Consider the following 19,732-nt stretch of genomic DNA (forward strand, 5'->3'; position numbering starts at 1 on the left):
AACGGGCCCAGCAGCCATGAGGTGATCGGGGAAGGGAAGGGCTGCCTCCTGTGCTGGCCACTCCTACCCCCTTCACTAAGGCTTATTTTTGAGGTAGGGTGTATATTAGGCCCACCCAAAAAAATCAGGCTAGGGCTTATTTTTGGGGTAGGTCATATTTCTGGGGAAACATGGTAGATTGTTAATAAAATTGGGAAATATTTAATTTGAAAAATGTACTAGAAATTGATATTTGTTAAGATCTTACTTTTATAGTTTTAAGTTGTTCAATTCATTACAACGCTCCAATTAGCTTTTTTAGAAACAATATCAAAATTGAAGAGCACTGTATATTTAAGTATTTACTATTACTGAAGTTACTTTTTTAAAATAGATGATTAAAAAATCAGAAGGTACAATTGATACAGAATGCAGTGGTACAGTCAGTTTAGGCGGCCTCTAGGGTAGTGCATATAACACTGCTGTTAGGTGAGCTGCATTGGTTGCAGGTTTGCTTATCTGGGGAACCATTTTACTCCAATAGAATTGGCTGACCCCACTTACTCTGGTAGAAAGGATCTGCTGCAGACCTTGTCAGTCAAGAAATTTCAACCAGCAGGATCTAGAAGAGTTTTTTCTGCAGTGACTCCTGTCCTCTGAAACATTTTGCCCGACGTGAAATCCACCTCCACCATTTTAGCTTTCTGGAAGAGCCTTACAACCTGGCTTTGCCAATTGCTTGGGGCCCCAATGGGGGCATGCTGTGCTGGAGGTGGCTGGTGGAGTGATAGACAAGAGCCCACCCCCATACTGTTTATGCTCTACGTTTTTAGTTTTTAATTCTTAATGATTCTATATTTATGATTTAGAATAGCATTGTAAGCCATCTAGAGTTGCTTTGGAAAAAGAGAGATGAGTGGCATATATATTTAATAAATAAAAATAAAACTAAGCCATAGAATGATCTAAAGATCGCTTTTTCTCCATGCTATGGAAATTGCTCTGACAATTCTCTCTCAGATAATTGGGAATTCAGGGAAGCCAATCTTGATCCAAAAGTCTCATCTGTTATCGCCTGCATATGAGATCAACAAATTTAAATCCTTTCTCTGTGAAAAAGCAAAAGTTATCTAATAAGGAAGCGGCTGTGTTTCTGGATTACACTATTATATATTAGAAAAAATCTTCACATATTAATTATGCATTTTTGGGGAACAATCACAGAGATGGAAATCTTATTTAACATCACCATTAGTGCATAAAAATACATCTACTGAAAATGAACACAGTGACTATCATAGGATAAGAACTGAATTATGAAAAGAACAGATGTATGTCTCCACATTCTAACAACTGTATTAAAATGAATTTGCAGAATTTGCAGAAATATATATGGAGTAAGAGACGTTATCTTGATAGAGGCATCTACCAAATTAGTTATAATTATCTAATCTCACAGGAAACTTTGCTAAGCAAGTCTTGCCTCTGAAATGAACAAATTTTCCCAAGTGTCAAATTCTAAGTTACCAAGTTACAAAATATTAAGTTACTACTTTGTGGAATGATATTAACACTTATGTTGACATCATGCAAAAACATTTACAAAACTATTGAAGAGAGTATATACATACATACATACATACATCTGGCGGCCGTCTCCAGGAGGGCCTTTTACCAAGTTCGCTTGGTCCGCCAGTTGCGTCCCTTCCTTGACCGGGATGCCCTATGCACAGTCACTCATGCTCTGGTTACGTCTCGGCTGGATTACTGCAATGCTCTCTACATGGGGCTGCCCTTGAGGTGCACCCGGAGGCTGCAGTTAGTCCAGAATGCAGCTGCGCGAGTAGTAATGGGAGCCGCTCGAGGCTCCCACGTAACACCACTGCTCCGTAGTCTGCACTGGCTTCCTGTGGTCTTTCGGGTGCGCTTCAAGATTCTGGTTACCACCTTTAAAGCGCTCCATGGCTTAGGACCCGGGTACTTACGAGACCGCCTGCTGTTACCGTATGCCTCCCACCGACCCGTACGCTCTCACAGAGAGGGTCTCCTCAGGGTGCCGTCCGCCAAACAATGTCGGGTGGCGGGCCCCAGGGGGAGGGGCTTCTCTGTGGGAGCATCGACGCTCTGGAATGAACTCCCCCCTGGCCTACGTCAAGTGCCTGATCTTCGGACCTTCCGTCGTGAGCTAAAAACATATTTATTTACTCAAGCGGGACTAGCATAATAGTTTGATTTTATATTGGGGTTTATTAATATTTTAAATTTTAAATTCATTTTTAACTATCAGCCGTTTAGTAATTGCTATATTTTAATTTCTTTTAATTGTATATATCTTGTATTTTATTTCTGGCTGTACACCGCCCTGAGTCCTTCGGGAGAAGGGCGGTATAAAAATTTAATAAAATAAAATAAAATAAAAATAAATACATACATACATATATATATATGATTTAAAAGGTTACTAACATCAAACCTTATCACATATAAACCTAACTATGCCTTCCTATAGAACTATATACGGTAACATTCTATGCTATTTATTTATTTTTTATTTATTTTTATTTACATTTATATCCCGCCCTTCTCCGAAGACTCAGGGCGGCTTACAGTGTATAAGGCAATAGTCTCATTCTATTTGTATATTTACAAAGTCAACTTATTGCCCCCCCCAACAATCTGGGTCCTCATTTTACCTACCTTATAAAGGATGGAAGGCTGAGTCAACCTTGGGCCAGGCTTGAACCTGCAGTAATTGCAGGCTATTGTGTTCTAATAACAGGCTCCTTACAGCCTGAGCTATTCCGGCCCCTTAAACTTCCATCAGATGAAACTAAAAGTACATCTACTGTAGTATGCTTTCCACCACAGACAACCCACTGATTTTTAGAACTTACTTTTTCACAGCAGCATTATAGCAACTTATTAGAAGTATTAGAAGTAGGAGACCGAATGGTAACATTCTTAGAGGCTGGACACAGTTAATAGAATAGAATAGAATAGAATAGAATAGAATAGAATAGAATAGAATTTTATTGGCCAAGTGTGATTGGCCACACAAGGAATTTGTTTTGGTGCATATGCTCTCAGTGTACATAAAAGGGGGAAAAAATACCTCATCAAACTATCAACTATTTCTCTTAAATACTAATTGCTGGAGATTAATCATGAGAGATGTCCATTGCCTTTTCTTAAAGGCATACGGTTTTGCTCTTCTTTCTAAATCAGCCTGGTTATTTAAGTGAAAAAAACTAAATAAATCAACCTCCCGATAAAATAAATCATACTATGAATTTGTTTGCTCTGAATACTGTATCATTTATAGAAATATATTGCCATTAATCTGTTTTTCCTTGTAAAACAAATTTCCATGGCCTATGGCATTAAAATCGCTTAAGTAAATGCTCCTTTCTTAAGATGTAGAAAAAAGTGACAATTAATTTGGAACATTACTTGTGTCACACATGGAAACGTAACTGTTCATTAGTATGGAATTCCTCTCAGAAAACTGTTTTCCTCATAGTTTGACAAAATTATTACTCACTTAACTTAAAAGGTACAAGAGACGTTTTCGGTTCTCCCCGCATTAGAACAGCAAGTTCATAAGATGTCACAACAGTTAGCCTCATTTAATTCATAGTAATTCTATCTAAAACCTGGATCCCGCGCATTATGATCTTAGAGTCACGCTAATAAGATGTCCCTCTCTCCGTAGTAAAGGGACGTGGAACGGGCGCGTCCCGATTGCGAAACGAGGACTCGAAAGCCTACAGTAGAGGGGACACCACAGAGCCATCGCCTCCGAGGCTCCCAAGATTGGTACGTATCCCTGAAAGCCCATCCGGCGCGCTTCCCCTCCGCGGCGAACCTAAGCACTGAGGCCCCGTGAAGGGGGCGGCACCCGGAGACGCTTACCTTCCACTTCACCCCGCCGATCCAGCCCTCCTCCTCCCCTTCCTGCTCCTTCTGTAGCCGCTGCCTCTGAAAAGCTCTCGGAGCGTCTCCCCCGCCCGGATTCCGTCCAACTTGAAGCCGCTAGGCTCGGGCCGGGGTAGAACAGAAACCCCGCGCCGCTGAGAACTGAAAAGAAAAACCAGTCCACCAACCTGCCTGTCTACTCCGCCTCAGGCAAATGGGTTGGGCTTAGTGCCCCGGAAATAAATAAGCCGGAAGTAGGGGGTAAAAGAAAGTGGGAATTCATCGGCTGTCTTGGTGATTCTTCTACGGATGAGGGTGGGTGTGTGCTTCACTCCTCTTATCCCGCCAAGCTGGTGTGAATCCTTTTCTCCATGTTTGGGGCTTGCGGCTTGTATGATCTTCCCTTTTTCAGGAAACCGTTCTGATTACTTCCTGCCTGAATTCTGACGAGACACTAAACGCCTATTAGTCAAACTGGCTTTTAGTAAGCAGCTTCTCCTACAATCATCACAGGTCTCTAAACTATTGCCGGTTACCGGCGCTGCGACGGGCAAAAGCAGCATTTTTCCCATCTCGAAATGTACCTTCTGCTCCAAATGGGACCCCTATTCCAATAGTCTTTTCTTCGTAGGCAAATAGCTACTCTCGCATTCATGATTAGCTGAAGCTGAAACTTCCCTTAAATTTAATAGGCACATTAGACTACATTAAATTACTGCAAAATGCTGGACTAAAATGCAGCTAGTTAACTCGTGGCTAAGTGGTTGTGCGTACATGTGATACGTAAGCAGTAACACAAATTTAATTTGTAGACTAGAACAGGGGTTCTCAATCCTTTTTCACGAATTCCCTTTAAATAGCTTTCGCGGCGGACCTCCAAGACTTAATTCAAGATTTAAATCATAACATTTCATCAAGTCTTTGTGGACCACTGACTGAGAACCACTGGTCTAGAGAATACCACTGGTACCAATTATAGAGTTATTTAGAAACACCCTATTAGGAGACACGCCCCCCCAAGCTTCCCTAAGAAATGAGAAGAAATCCCATGGGAAAATACTTGTATTTCCCCTTTAAAATGCTAATTAACAAGTGGGATATTTATTGTTGTCAGCAAACCAATCCACACGGAAGGGGCATGGGAATTCAGTGTTTTTACTCCCCCAAAGACAACAACAAAGATCATATACCTAAACCAAAAATATCAGCTCTGATAAGAGATATCAAAATATTTCCTCTAAATGTAAATTGCTAGACCAATTCTAGAATACAGCTCACCTGTTTGGAACCCTCACCATTTATTTATTTATTTATTTATTTATTTATTTATTTATTTATTTATTTATTTTGTCACAACAATATATGTAGGTATCATACAAAAGATTATATAGTATATAAACACTTATATGAGTAAATATAAGGAGGTATAAACATATATATATAGAGGAAGAAGAAAAGAAAAACAATAGGACAAGAACGGTAGGCACGTTTGTGTGCTTATGCACGCCCCTTATGGTCCCCTTAGGAATGGGGTGAGGTCAATAGTAGAAAGTTTTTGGTTAAAGCTTTTAGGATTATGAGAAGAGACCACAGAGTCAGGTAAAGTATTCCAAGCACTGATGATTCTGTTACACAAGTCATATTTTCTGCAATCTAGATTAAAGCGGTTGATATTAAGTTTAAATCTATTAGTTGCTCTAGTATTATTGCAATTAAAGCTGAAGTAGTCTTTGACAGGAAGGACATTACAATAGATGATTCTGTGAGTTAAACTTAGGTCTTGTCGAAGGCGACGGAGTTCCAAGTTTTCTAAGCCTAGGATTTCAAGTCTGGTGGGATAAGGTATTTTATTGTTTTCAGAGGAATGGAGAACTCTTCTTGTAAAATATTTCTGGACACATTCAATTGTATTGATGTCAGAGATGTGGTGAGGGTTCCAAACAGGTGAGCTGTATTCTAGAATTGGTCTAGCAAATGTTTTATATGCTCTGGTTAGTAGTGGTGTTTTGGAAAAGAAGCTACGCAAGATTAGGTTTACAACTCTTAGAGCTTTTTTTGCTATGTAGTTGCAGTGGGCTTTGGCACTTAGATCATTTGACATGAAAACTCCAAGGTCTTTAACGGGATGGGGGTCGTCTGTAAGGTAATGTCCATCTAGTATGTACTTAGTTTTAGGGTTCTTTTTTCCTATATGTAAGACTGAGCATTTGCTGGTTGAAATTTGAGCTGCCAATTTTAGACCAAGCGGTTAGATGGTCAAGGTTGTTTTGAATGATAGAAGTGTTGTCTGTGGTGTTAAATAGTTTGACATCATCAGCAAAGAGAACACAATTACTTGAGATATGGTCACAAAGATCATTAATGTATAGTATAAAGAGTGTTGGTCCAAGGACGCTGCCTTGAGGAACGCCACTCTTGACAGGAACAGGATTTGATAAAGCATTGCCAATTTTGACCACTTGTTGTCTGTTAGACAGAAAAGCAGATATCCATTTGTGGAGGGGTCCTGAGATGCCATAGGATGTTAGTTTAAGGAGAAGTTTATCGTGTACTACTGAGTCAAAAGCTTTGCAGAAGTCTATGTAGATTGCATCTATTGATTTGCCTTGATCAAGATTTGTAGTCCATATATTTTTACAGTGGAGAAGTTGTAAGTTACATGATAATTTTTTCCTGAAACCAAATTGTTTATTGGAGAGTAGGTTGTTAGTTTCTAAGTGTGAGGTAATGGATTGGTTGACGATTGATTCCATGACTTTGCAGGTGACGCAGCAAAGAGAGATCGGTCTGTAATTTTCGACTAAGCTGGGGTCTCCTTTTTTGAAGATAGGGATGACTGTGGCTAGTGACCAAAGTTTGGAGAGGGAACTGGTAGTGAAAGCTTTATCAAAGATAATACTTAGGGGTTCTGCTATATTAATGGAAAGTTTTTTTAAGATGTATGCACATAGTCCATTGGGTCCAATAGATAGCGATGGTTTTAGAAGAGCTTTTCCAACGTTATCTTCTGTGAAATCTATATGTGTTAAGTCATCATAATCATTGCTGGTACGTTTGTGGAATGTTGGATATGTGTTATCGGAGTTAACAAAAACTGAGCCAAAGAAAATGTTGAAGAGGTTTGCTTTAACTGTTTCGTCATTGCATTCTTTGTTGTTAGAATCTTTTAGTGGTGGGATGGATCTTGAGTCTTTAAGTTTATTGTTAACAAAATTATAAAAGGCACGATTGGAATTTGTGCGCAGAAGGTTCTCTTCTTGCTTGGTGTGGTAATTTGTGCATTCAGTTTTTATTTGTTTGCATATATTTCTGTAGCGGTTTTTGAAATTTGCAACATAGCCTTTTTTGTTTCTTTTCCAGAGGGATTTTTTTTTGATTGAAGCTTTTTTATTGATATGGGTAGTTTGTTTTTCCTGATCATGGTAGTAATTTGTGGTACATATAGTTTAATGACTCTATTGATTTCAAGTAGGAAGACTCTATAGTGGTCTTCAGCGGTTATGCAGGTTGCAAACAGATTTTGCCAGTCCAGAAATGAAAGATCGTTGTTTATAAGGTCATAATTGGCTTTTTTGAAGTTGTAGTTGGGAATACTGTTGTTATGACGATTTAAGTATGGACGTATATTGAGACAAAAATCAATCATGCAGTGGTCACTATTGGAAAAAGGTTCTTTAATTTGTAGTCCGTAAATTGAGTTTGAATTGTTGCAGAAGATGAGATCAAGGCAGTTGTTGAGTCTTGTATTGTTGGTTACAAGTTGTTCAAGACCTAGGTTTGTAACAGCGTTGTATAGTGTAGCATGGATTGGGTCAGCTGAACATTCATTAGTTATCCAGTTAATGAGAGGTAGATTTAGGTCACCCAGGAAGATGAGAGGATATGGGCAAGAGGTAGCCCATGTTAGCATTGAGGTTAGCATATTTGCATGGGTAATGTCATAGTCAGGGGCTCTGTAGCATAGTAAGAATCGAAGAGTAGTGTCAAGGGATAGGTTGCATACAATAGTTTCAGGAAGAGAAAGTTTATGTGCTACTTGGATATTTTTTAGATTCAGTGACTTTTTATAAAAGATAGCCACTCCACCACCTCTTCGGTTTTCACGATCTGATCGATAGACTTGATATTCTTTGTTTGAGATAATGGAGTCGGGAAGGGATGAATTCAGCCATGTTTCGCAAACAAAAATGGTATCAAATGTGCCATTGTTTAACAAGAGGATAAATTCAGGTAATTTGTTGACAATGCTTCTTGCATTTATCAATTTGCATTTGAGATCTGAAGTGATTGGTGTTGAAGAGGTAAGGGGCGTGCATACCTAGTTTTGGATGTTAGTAGGTTGGGGGTTGTGTACAATATTGTGTACCATATCTCTGACATCAATACAATTGAACGTGTCCAGAAATATTTTACAAGAAGAGTTCTCTATTCCTCTGTAAACAACAAAATACCTTATCCCACTAGACTTGAAATCCTGGGCTTGGAAAACTTGAAACTCCATCGCCTTCGACAAGACCTAAGTTTAACTCATAGAATCATCTATTGTAATGTCCTTCCTGCCAAAGACTACTTCAGCTTTAATTGCAATAATACAAGAGCAACCAATAGATTTAAACTTAATGTCAACCGCTTTAATCTAGATTGCATAAAATATGACTTGTGTAACAGAATCATCAGTGCTTGGAATACTTTACCTGACTCTGTGGTCTCTTCTCATAATCCTAAAAGCTTTAACCAAAAACTTTCTACTATTGACCTCACCCCATTCCTAAGAGGACCATAAGGGGCACAAGCATAAGCGCACAAACGTGCCTACCGTTCCTGTCCTATTGTTTTTCTTTTCTTCTATATCTTTATATACTATATAACCTTTCTGTATGATAGTTACATATATTGTTGTGACAAAATAAATAAATAAATAAAATAAATAAATAAATGTGAGCAGGGTGATTGCAACCGACTGGGTGTGGCCCAGCGGCCTTGAGTTTGACACCACTGATCAAGAGGCAATCCACATCCAAAGTGCTATGGCTACCTTGCAAAAAATGACAATTATTTTAGCTTTAGTGATTGGATTGGTAACTTCCAAAAGACCTTTGTGTGCACAGGTGTAGATCATAAACGTGGAGAAGCAGGTGCCCTCTGATAGAAGGAGAAGGGAGGCTTTCATCCTTGCAGGCTAAAGGATCAGTTAACTATCAGTTATCAGAGGGAAGATGCTTTCCTAGAGATAAGCTGCCCTTCAGTGGGGCTCTTGGACTCTGGGGAAACTTCCCTCCTTTTGTAACCCCCTCTCAGAGGGCTGAGTGAGAGTGAGGGTTAGATTTAGGGTAGGGGTGAGCGACATGCTGAAGGCGAGGGTGAGAGGGGATGGGAGGGGGATGGGAGAAAGAGAAGGTAAAAAGGGGATATTATTGGGGCGGGGGCGGGGCAAGGCGAGGGGAGGGGGAAAAGAAGATGGGGAAGGGGAGAGAAGAGGCAAAGAGGTTTTATTCCGGAAAAGATCAGGCTTTCAAGAAGCTGCTCTTCCCCCATTTCAGGGGCATGAATACGAACGGCTGATCTCCAAACGGGCATGAACTTGTTGGGCCCCACAAACCAGCCCTCCCTTGAGGCTTCCGGATGGCTCCCTCTCGGCCTCCCACAAACGTTGCGGGGAAAACCTGGCAGTCGGAGGGGGCAGGAGCTTAGGGCGAAGTCAGTGAAATGCATGTCACCCAGTCCCACTGCTCTACACGAATTTCCCTCCTCGCCCCCCTACCCCCCCCACCCGGGCAGCTCCTGCACCAGCCCTTGCAGCTCCAAGAGCAGCTAGTAGGCGGTCTCCGCCCAAGCTACCTCCACCGCGCGAGATCTCGGCCGCCTAGCCCTCCAGGAAAGTGAAGGTAGCTCTGAAGCCACCCATGGACGATGGGGATGGGTGGAGCGCAGCGGCAGCTTCTTTTTTTTTAATTATTATTATTTATTTTTGTCACAACAGAATACACAAATGTCATAAATAAAAACAACACATCATGAAAGAAAAATATGTATATATAAGTAAAGTATGCAACAGCTATGTTAATTTGATATAATGAAAGGAACAATAGGACAGGAACGGTAGGCACTTTTGTGCTCTTATGCACGCCCCTTATAGTCCTCTTAGGAATGGGGTGAGGTCAATAGTAGACAGTTTTTGGTTGAAGATTTTGGGATTTTGAATAGAGACTATGGAGTCTGGTAATGAGTTCCAAGCGTTAACAACTCTGTTACAGAAGTCATATTTTCTGCAATCAAGTTTGAAGCAGTTGACATTAAGTTTTAATCTATTGTTTACTCTTGTATTATTGTGATTGAAGCTGAAGTAGTCTTTTACAGGAAGGATATTGCAGTAGATGATTTTATGTGTTAAACATAGGTCATGTCGAAGTCGGTGGAGTTCTAAGTTTTCTAATCCCAGGATTTCTAGCCTGGTGGTATAAGGTATTTTGTTGTTTTCGGAGGAGCGAAGAACTCTTCTAGTAAAATATTTCTGGACACCTTCGATTGTATTAATGTCAGAGATGTGGTATGGATTCCAGACGGATGAGCTGTATTCAAGAATAGGTCTGGCAAATGTTTTGTATGCTCTAGTTAGTAGTGTAGAGTTTTTGGAAAAGAAGCTGCGTAAAATTAGGTTTACAACTCTTAGAGCCTTTTTTGCTATGTAGTTGCAGTGGGCTTTGGCATTTAGGTCATTTGATATGAAAACTCCAATATCTTTGACAGGGTGGGGGTCATCAGTAACGTAATGACCATCAAGTTTGTACTTGTAGATAGGGTTGTTTTTTCCAATATGTAAGACTGAGCATTTGCTGGTTGTGATTTGGAGTTGCCAAGTTTTAGACCAATCGGAAACAAAGTCGAGGTCTTCTTGAAGGGTGGAAGTATTGTTAGTGGTATTAAATAGTTTGACATCGTCAGAAAAGAGAACACAATAACTTGAAATAAGGTCACAGAGATCATTTATGTAGCGTTGGTCCAAGAACACTACCTTGGGGAACACCACTTTTGACAAGAACAGGATTAGATATAGCGTTGCCAATTTTGACCACTTGTTGTCTGTTTGACAGGAAGGCATTTATCCAATTGTGAAGAGGTCCTGAAATGCCGTAGGAGTTTAGTTTGAGGAGAAGTTTATCATGTACTACTGAGTCAAAAGCTTTGCAGAAGTCTATGTAGATTGCATATATTGCTTTTCCTTGATCAAGGTTGGTAGTCCATATGTTTTTGCAGTGGAGAAGTTGTAAGTTACAAGACAATTTTTTTCTGAAACCAAATTGTTTATTAGAGAGAAGGTTGTTTGTTTCAAGGTGGAGGGTAATGGATTGGTTTATGATAGATTCCATTACTTTGCATGAGACAGCATGCAAAGACATGCAAAGCATGCAAAGACATGCAAAGCATGCAAAGACATGCAAAGACAGCATCTTCACTTGCCCAGCTTGCTCCGCTGAGCCAAGACGGAAAGGGGATTCCTTGGCCTTGCAAGGCTCACTGAGAAGGAACACCCCCCCCCCGGTGCTGCTTTCTCATCTCTTAGCTGCTGCCCTTCCAGCGCCCGAGAAGAGGGCAACCGGGATCTCCTCCAGCGATTTCCAGCTTGCATTTTGATTGATGCAAGCTAAACCTGTATTTCGCTGCAACGTCCTGTTTGTTGCTGGCTCAGATTCCATTATAATTGGTTACAAAATCATGTCCCCACTCCTCCTAGCCCGCACAGTCCCTCCTGTTTGATGAATGCTCGATAGAGTTACATGTGAGCCTCCATTCTTGCGCTCCGCCGCCTGCTCTGCGCTCACTCCAGCCGCAGCCTCGGAGCTCCATGGTGGCTGCCCCCTTATTTATTTATTTATTTATTTATTTATTTATTTATTTATTTATTTATTTAGTCACACAGTATATATAAGCATAAGCATGAAATAAGTATACAATATATGAGCATATATGAGTATGAGTATGTAATAACTCATGAGTATGTGATAACTCATATTAACTGGATAACAAACAAATGTACAACTGAACCCATCCATACTACCCTATACAACGCTGTCACAAATCTAGGTCTTGAACCACTAGTAACTAACAATACAAGAATCAACAACTGACTTGACCTCATCTTCTGCAACAACACAAACTCAATTTATGGACTACAAATAAAAGTACCCTTTTCCAACAGTGACCACAGCATGATAGACTTTTGTCTCAATATACGCCCTTACAAAAATCGTCATAATAATAGTATTCCAAACTACAATTTCAAAAAAGCCAACTATGACCTTATAAACACCTACCTCTCATTTCTTGACTGGCAAAATCTATTCTCATCCTGTATCATTGCTGAAGACCACTACGGAGTTTTCCTACTTGAAATCAATAGAGTCATTAAACTCTACATACCACAAACCACCACAAAAATCAAGAAAAAAAATTACCCATATCAATAAAAAAGTTTCAATCCAAAAATCCCTTTGGAGAAAAAACAAAAAGAGACATGTAGCAAATTTCAAAAACCGATACAGAGATATATGCAACCAAATAAAAATTGAATGCACCAATTACCACACCAAGCAAGAAGAAGACCTTCTGCGCACAAATTCTAATCGTGCTTTTTATAATTTTGTGAACAACAAACTTAATGACTCGATATCTATCCCACCACTAAAAGAATCTAACAGCAAAGAAAATAATGATGAAACAGTTAAAGCAAACCTCTTTAACACATTCTTTGGCCCAGTCTTTGTTAACAGTAATGGCTCATACCCGACATTCCCCAACCGCACCAATAACGACCTAACACATATAGATTTCTCTGAAGAAAATGTTGAAAAAGCTCTTCACAAACTGAAACCATCCCTATCTATAGGACCTGATGGACTATGTACATACTTCTTAAAAAAGCTTTCCACTAATATAGCAGAACCCCTAAGCATAATCTTTGGAAAAGCCTTCACGACCAGTTCCCTTCCCAAACTTTGGTCACTAGCCACGGTCATCCCTGTCTTCAAAAAAGGAGACCCCAGCTTAGTTGAAAATTACAGACCAATCTCTCTATGCTGTGTCACCTGTAAAGTTATGGAATCTATCATCAATAATCAACTCCAAATCTCAACCAGCAAATGCTCTGTCTTACACATTGGAAAAAAGAATCTAAACACTAAATACAAACTTGATGGACATTACTTTACAGGTGACCCTCCACCCTGTCAAAGACCTTGGAGTTTTCATATTCAATGATCTAAGTGCCAAAGCCCACTGCAACTACATCGCAAAAAAGGCTTAAAGAGTTGTAAACCTAATCTTATGTAGCTTCTTCTCCAGAAACACTACACTACTAACCAGAGCCTATAAAACATTTGATAGACCAATTCTTGAATACAGCTCACCTGTCTGGAACCCATACCACATTTCAGACATCAATACAATTGAACGTGTCCAGAAATATTTTACAAGAAAAGTTCTCCACTCCTCTGAATACAACAAAATACCTTATGCCACCAGACTTGAAATCTTGGGTTTAGAAAACTTAGAACTCCGTCACCTTCGACAGAACCTGTGTTTAACTCATAGAATCATCTATTGCAATGTCCTTCCTGTTGAAGACTACTTCAGCTTCAATCACAACAATACAAGAGCAAACAATAGATTTAAACTTAATGTTAACCACTTCAATCTTGATTGCAGAAAATACGACTTCTGTAACAGAGTTGTTAATGCTTGGAACACACTACCTGACTCTGTGGTCTCTTCTCAAAATCCCCAAAGCTTCAACCAAAAACAGTTGAGCTGTATTCAAGAATTGGTCTAGCAAATGTTTTATATGCTCTGGTTAGTAGTGTAGTGCTTTTGGAGAAGCTGCTACACAAGATTAGGTTTACAACTCTTAAAGCCTTTTTTGCGATGTAGATGCAGTGGGCTTTGGCACTTAGATCATTTAATATGAAAACTCCAAGGTCTTTAACAGGTGGGGGTCATCTGTAAGGTAATGTCCTTCTCTCCACCCACACCGCCCCAGCCTTCCTCCTGCGGTGGAGGCTTCCCTCCTCCCCCCCTTCCTGCGCACCCTCTTAGCCCCGCCACAGCTACCGGGGGGGGTCATGAGAGGAGGAGGAGGAGGGAAGCCTCCGTTGCAGTTTCGTTTGTTCCTCAGCAAGCCCAGATTTCCAAAAGGAAGAAAGAAAAATGGGTAACAAAAAGCCCCAAGGAGAGCACACAGGGCTTTTCGAGAGAGTGAGAAGGGGCACAGAGATGGGGAGTGAGAAATACACAGGGAGAGAGACATAGATAGATGGGTGGGGGGAGAAAGCAAGAGAGGGAAAGAAAGAATGAGAGAGAGAGAGAGAGAAAGAAAGATGCAGGAGAGAGAGATAGAGAGAAAAAGAGAGATGAGAGGGAGGGAGACAAAAAGAAAGATGAGAGAGTAAAAGACAGAGAAAGAGAAATGAGAGAGGGAGGAGAGGAAGATAGAGAGGGTGATAGGGAGATAGAGAGAAAAAGAAAGACATGAGAGAAAGGGAAAGATGAGAGGGAGAGGGACACAGAGAAAGAGATGAGAGAGAGGGAGAAAGAGATGAGGGAGAAAGATGAGAGGGACGGAAAGGGAGTCACAAAACGTGGGTAGGCGTGGCTGTGTGGGATCATATGACTGGGTGGGAGTGAGTGATGTCGAGTTGCCCACGCCTACTCAGATTTTGTGGCTCCCCGTGTTTTGGTTGCAGACCCCTGAGTTAGACGTCCCCTCCCAATTTGAAAATAACACTGGAGAGAATGGGATAGCATAGGACAGACTTCTGTAGGGCAAGCCTCATGGAGAGAAGGGGCTAGAAAGCCTGAGGGAGAGAAGGGGATAAGATAGGAGACGTTTCTATGAGGCAAGCCTGAGGGAAAGAAGGGGAGAGGAGATGATCTATGGAGCCAGCCTGAGGGAGAGAAGGGGAGAGGAGAGGTCAATCGTAACTACTCATTAATTTTCAAACTCTTAAGTGTCGATTTATCAAGCCTGATCACAGTTTCGTAGCAGAGCACGGGTATTCAGCTAGTTTGATATATAATGCTGTGCTGGAGGTTAATATAAGGTAAATCCTCCAAGTTGTGAATTTGACTGCAGCTGATTCTATAGGCATGTCCATACATTTGACAGTCTTATGAAAATGGTTTGTTGTTTTCTTCCAGAATGGTTTTTTCAACCATCCAGTTTACTATTCTAGCCTACAGGTCAGGGATTTCCTGGAGATCTCTCAAGTATTAATTATATCAATTTTTGTGAGATTAAATTTATTATAGAATAAAAAATACAACAAAATTGCACAGTGCACTGTCTTTTAATTAAATGTACATTAAAATGTAATGTCAGACCTGCTTCAACTAAAACCTCTAAATAGAAACGATCCTTTGCTCTATTTGTTGAGAAAGGAGTATTTTTATTAAAAGTCAAGTGTATTGCAATAGTGCATAGCCAGAATTGAGAATCAAATCCCTAAGTTCAATTTTTCCCTCCCTTAGCTGCTTCCCATCACTACCCCCCCGCCAACGAATCAGATTTAAGCAAGATGCTTTGAGAATGGTCTCTTCAAGCATGGGTTGGTATGCAGCTGCGTTCTTCTCCCAGCTGGGTGACCTTGAAACAGTGTTCAGGAAGATACAGCAAGCAGTATCTGGTTGTGGGGGGGAATATAGCAGTCACTCTCACTTTCCCCAAGCAGCACTTTCACTTTCCCCCAAGCAACTCCCCTCCCATCCATCCTCCCCATGATTCATGGCAGACTGTCACTGCATTGTATTGAAACACAAGTGAGAGTGAGGTGGCAGCTGACATAAGTAGAATCCATTCATATGCAGGTTCTTACCGTTTTCCCCTGAAAATAAGACCTGTCTTATATTTTTTTGAACCCTGAAATAAGCGCTTGGCCTTATTGCCATGCGCTCAAAAGCCAGATTGGGTTTATTATCAGGGGATGTTTTTTTTGGGGGGGGGGGGGAACAAAGTAGTCCTACAGGGATAATACAAAACTCAGCAACTTGGGTCTTCTTAGTTCAGAAAATATGTAAAATATAGTTAGGCTAACCAGGAGCGTTCCTAATTAGGCTGCTAGTTATATTTGTCTAAAAGATATAATAAAGCAGGATCCTCCAGGGTTTTAATGACTTGAGCCAGAAGGCAGGTTCTACAACTGAAGGATATCTTCTTGAATCTGCCTTCCAATACTACTGTGGAAAGAATATTAAATGAATAGAGGACTGATATTTGGGAAACCTTATAGAATTTCTATAGTATTTTAAAAACGAACACACGCAAGCAAAACTACATGCTTCAAATAAGGACTGCTATATTTTGATGGAACATATACAACTGGCATGAACTGAATTCTCGAAGAAAACAAGAACAAAAATACCACCATCACAGTATCATAGCCATATATGATAGGTTGATATATTTATTGTGTAAGATGGAAATTGCAGGATTAACTTGAAAGACACTATACCATGCTACAACATATTGCAAGCCATCAAGGAATTACTTTTGTGGAAATACATTGATATAAGTATTGTAAGCAATAATGTCTATTGTCACATATTTTTGTAGCTGGTTTAATTATTAAACAGGTCATGTTTTTAAAGACACAAGAACAGAGTTATAATTTAATACACATCAACATAAAAAATTCATTAGCTTTAGCAACATTTTTTGTTGTATAGAATAGGACAAAGTTTGACCTCTCTGGGCAGCATAGACTACAGTATTAAAGAGCTCAATGAAATTTGAAATTCCTTATTCTTTACAAGTTCCATTGATTTTTAACAAGAAAAACCTAAGTAAGAGCTTAATTATCTTGTTAAAAGCAACAGTTCTTAAAATGCTTGTCTGAGCTATGTCATGCTCTTCATATATTTTAAAATACCAATTATCTCAAAAACCTTTCTTCAGTCACATGTGTCAAGTGAAAGATGATAACAGTTTATCATGTTATTCAAGTATAATTTTCTGCATTCATAATTACATCTTAGTATGTTGCCATGTGTATATATTGTTTATTGTTATTACAATTCTGAGTTTCAGAATTCCAGTGATTTATGAAGTCTGATATTGAGAACTGATACATTTTCAATATAAACATTTCAGTTTGATACAGGCTTATGAAGCAGTATAATATACATAATTAAATGTAACTATGTTTTATCCCAAAGGAACAAACTTAAATATGTTATAGACCCATGTAATAAAGAAGTTCTAATTTTAGCATATATCGTCATCACAGTGTAATGCTAACTAAATTATTGATTAAAACAACATAAAATTTGTTATGTGCCACATGTTGATGGATAATTCTAATTCTACACTGTTTTCAAGACAGTTGGATTCCAACAGTTGCATATTGTTTTTCAAACCTTTTCAGTTATAGATCTTCAGTAAAAACAAGCATATTGGCAATTTTTCTTTTAAAATAAATGGAATCCATTGATGGAGATGTTTAGGACCCACATTTTCACTAGACCATATTCTAAATAAAATCCACACAAAAGCTCCTCAAACCATTAATTAATCCTGCTTTTTATCAAGTGACTACTCAGCAATGCATTTGGGAAGACTGTAAGTTCAGTGCACAATTGGTGGTATCCAGTGTTGCAGACTGCAGCAGCTTCTTAAAAGGATAGGCTCTTATTTTACTGACAGTAGCAGCATTGCGAGTGTTCTATATTCTCAATTTCCTCTGCCAATTACAAAGAGAAATATAGCGTGTATACTCAAAAATACTGAATCTTGAGCAAAGAAATCACAAATACGGATGTTATCCTTGAATAGTTGAGCCATCATTCATGCATCTGAACTTCCAGTAGCATAACAGCTCTTATCATGTTATATAGTTAATCAGTTTACAGATTACTACATCTATCTTATTTCTTATTTATCATTTCAATCTCTACCATCCATTGTGATGGCAGGTAATATTCTATGTATCTAACTTGGCAATCCATAAATGCTTTTGCTAAGTTAAGTTTGTTAACCTTTATAAAGGTAGTATAAAGAGCACAAGATTTTTTGTCATATATTTTCAGATTTATTTTTGCTTTTTATAGTACATCATTGTTTTTAGATTAAGTAAATTGATGCAAGGATATAGACAGATATCCCTAGATAAGCCAAATGCATCTCCTATGAATGGAATTTATATATAAAAACTGCATAAATTCTCTTTAAAAGTGTCCCAAAGTTGCTTTTTCAAGAGGCAACTGGACTTTCTGATTTTTCTTTGAAGACATTTTGCTTCTCATCCAAGAAGCTTCTTAAGCTCTGACAGAAGCTTCTTGTATGAGAAGCGAAATGTCTTCAAAGAAAAAACAAGAAAGTCCAGTTGCCTTCTGAAAAAGCAACTTTGGGGCAACCATCACCAAGAATGACTGAGAATCTCTACTTGATAAAAGTCGGTAGAGAAACCTTTCTGGTTTATAATTTTTCTTTTTCATTCCCACCCCACCCCATCAATGTGGCTATGGTTAACATAACTAGGGAAAACATAGGCAAGACAAAAGACAACAGTCGCTTATTTAACATTTAAAGAAAGAAATGAATTGTCTTCTGTCACACAATTTTTGACTGGAAAAGAAAGCTGAATAATTGTATTCTATGAAAGGACCATACCTTATTGCTATGTAGCGATGTATTTGTCAACACAAGGAACTTAGTGTTGTCTCTTGGCCTGGGCTATTAAATCCATCAATCAAATTTTTATTACAATCATCTATACTAATACTTTCACTTGTTAATTTTGGGTAAGTGGCCTGATCAGTAAAATCTAGCAGTTCTTCAAGAGCTTTCCTATTATTTGATCCATTTTGGTCCAAAGTAATTCCTGGCATCATTTCATTCAATGGTGAAAATTCAGGGACAGATATAAGTTCTTCTTTTGAAGCAGGACTGTAGAAAAGAAGAAAGGAAAGAATCAAGGTATTGCTGCTTATCTTAACATATATAAGTATGGCAATAAAACTGTCTTCATGTGATTAAAAACATGATTTCAACTCACTTATTTTAAAATGGAAGAATAATAGGATAAGAGAATATGTATTAGGTATATATTAAACCTTGAACTGAAAGAAGCTGCTGTCCTAAATTCTTAAGCATTATGACACACTGGAATCTTCTTCTGATGCATAGTATTTATATATTATATTTATTGACATTAAATACATTTGATACTTTGAATATCAAACATTGATTTTCAGGTGATGGTGGAAATAAAAGAACAAAAGACAAGGAAGGGTTTTATTAACTAAGCCTTTTTCACTGATACAAGAATGTTTAAAAGAATGAGTGCCAGATTGCAGTGACTAACCCTCTGATATAGCATAATCCTATAAGGACCTGCCCCAGCTAGTCCCTCAGGAAAGTAAGACTCTTAACTCCATTGAGCTGAATCAAAAGGACTTTTACTGAAAGAGTGTGGTTGCAGTAAAGTCTGGTGAAATCTGAAAAAGCCTGCGCAAAATATAAAGCAATTCTTCCATTTTCCCAAACCCAACCCCCCTGACCAGTCCACCGGCAGCCAATGTGATGCTGCAAGGTTGTTTTGAGAACACTGAGGTGCTAGGCAGATAAGTTAACTCTCAAGGCATGACAGCCTTGAATCCAGGCTGGAATGGCTGGGAAGTAGTCTGCTTTGTCTCTGAAGACAATCCCCCCTCCCTAATTCCAGGCAATTACAGCAAAAGCATGTGAAAAATGCCAGCAGCCAGCCAGTCTTCCCACCCACCCTTCCATCAGAATGACAGGATACAATGTGGACCTGACATGCTGCCCCCTGAACAGCAACATTAATCTTGG

The 19,732-nt window shown here is 39.2% G+C and overlaps 3 protein-coding genes across 20 annotated transcripts in view; 1 reads left to right on the forward strand and 2 right to left on the reverse strand.

Annotated features, from left to right (window-relative positions):
- Positions 1 to 4,120, reverse strand: part of BCLAF3 (BCLAF1 and THRAP3 family member 3) — a 104,956-nt gene extending 100,836 nt beyond the window's left edge. For 8 of the 9 annotated variants that reach the window (XR_009155544.1, XR_009155543.1, XM_058186700.1 and 5 more), the window contains exon 1: positions 3,892 to 4,076. The gene's annotated coding sequence lies outside the window, so the exon portion shown is untranslated. The other variant, XM_058186702.1, reaches the window with a different exon arrangement.
- PHEX (phosphate regulating endopeptidase X-linked) overlaps positions 1 to 19,732 on the forward strand; it is a 739,707-nt gene that overhangs the window by 353,748 nt on the left and 366,227 nt on the right. The gene's annotated exons all lie outside the window — the stretch shown is intronic.
- MAP7D2 (MAP7 domain containing 2) overlaps positions 16,318 to 19,732 on the reverse strand; it is a 153,907-nt gene continuing 150,492 nt past the window's right edge. For 9 of the 10 annotated variants that reach the window (XM_058186698.1, XM_058186697.1, XM_058186696.1 and 6 more), the window contains one exon: positions 16,318 to 18,826. In XM_058186698.1, the coding sequence (XP_058042681.1) occupies positions 18,577 to 18,826 (250 nt within the window). In that variant the 3' untranslated portion in view covers positions 16,318 to 18,576. The remainder of the gene's footprint in view (positions 18,827 to 19,732) is intronic. The other variant, XM_058186690.1, reaches the window with a different exon arrangement.

The sequence above is a fragment of the Ahaetulla prasina genome, chromosome 5, assembly GCF_028640845.1.
Source record: "Ahaetulla prasina isolate Xishuangbanna chromosome 5, ASM2864084v1, whole genome shotgun sequence".
NCBI classification, from domain to species: Eukaryota; Metazoa; Chordata; class Lepidosauria; order Squamata; family Colubridae; genus Ahaetulla; species Ahaetulla prasina.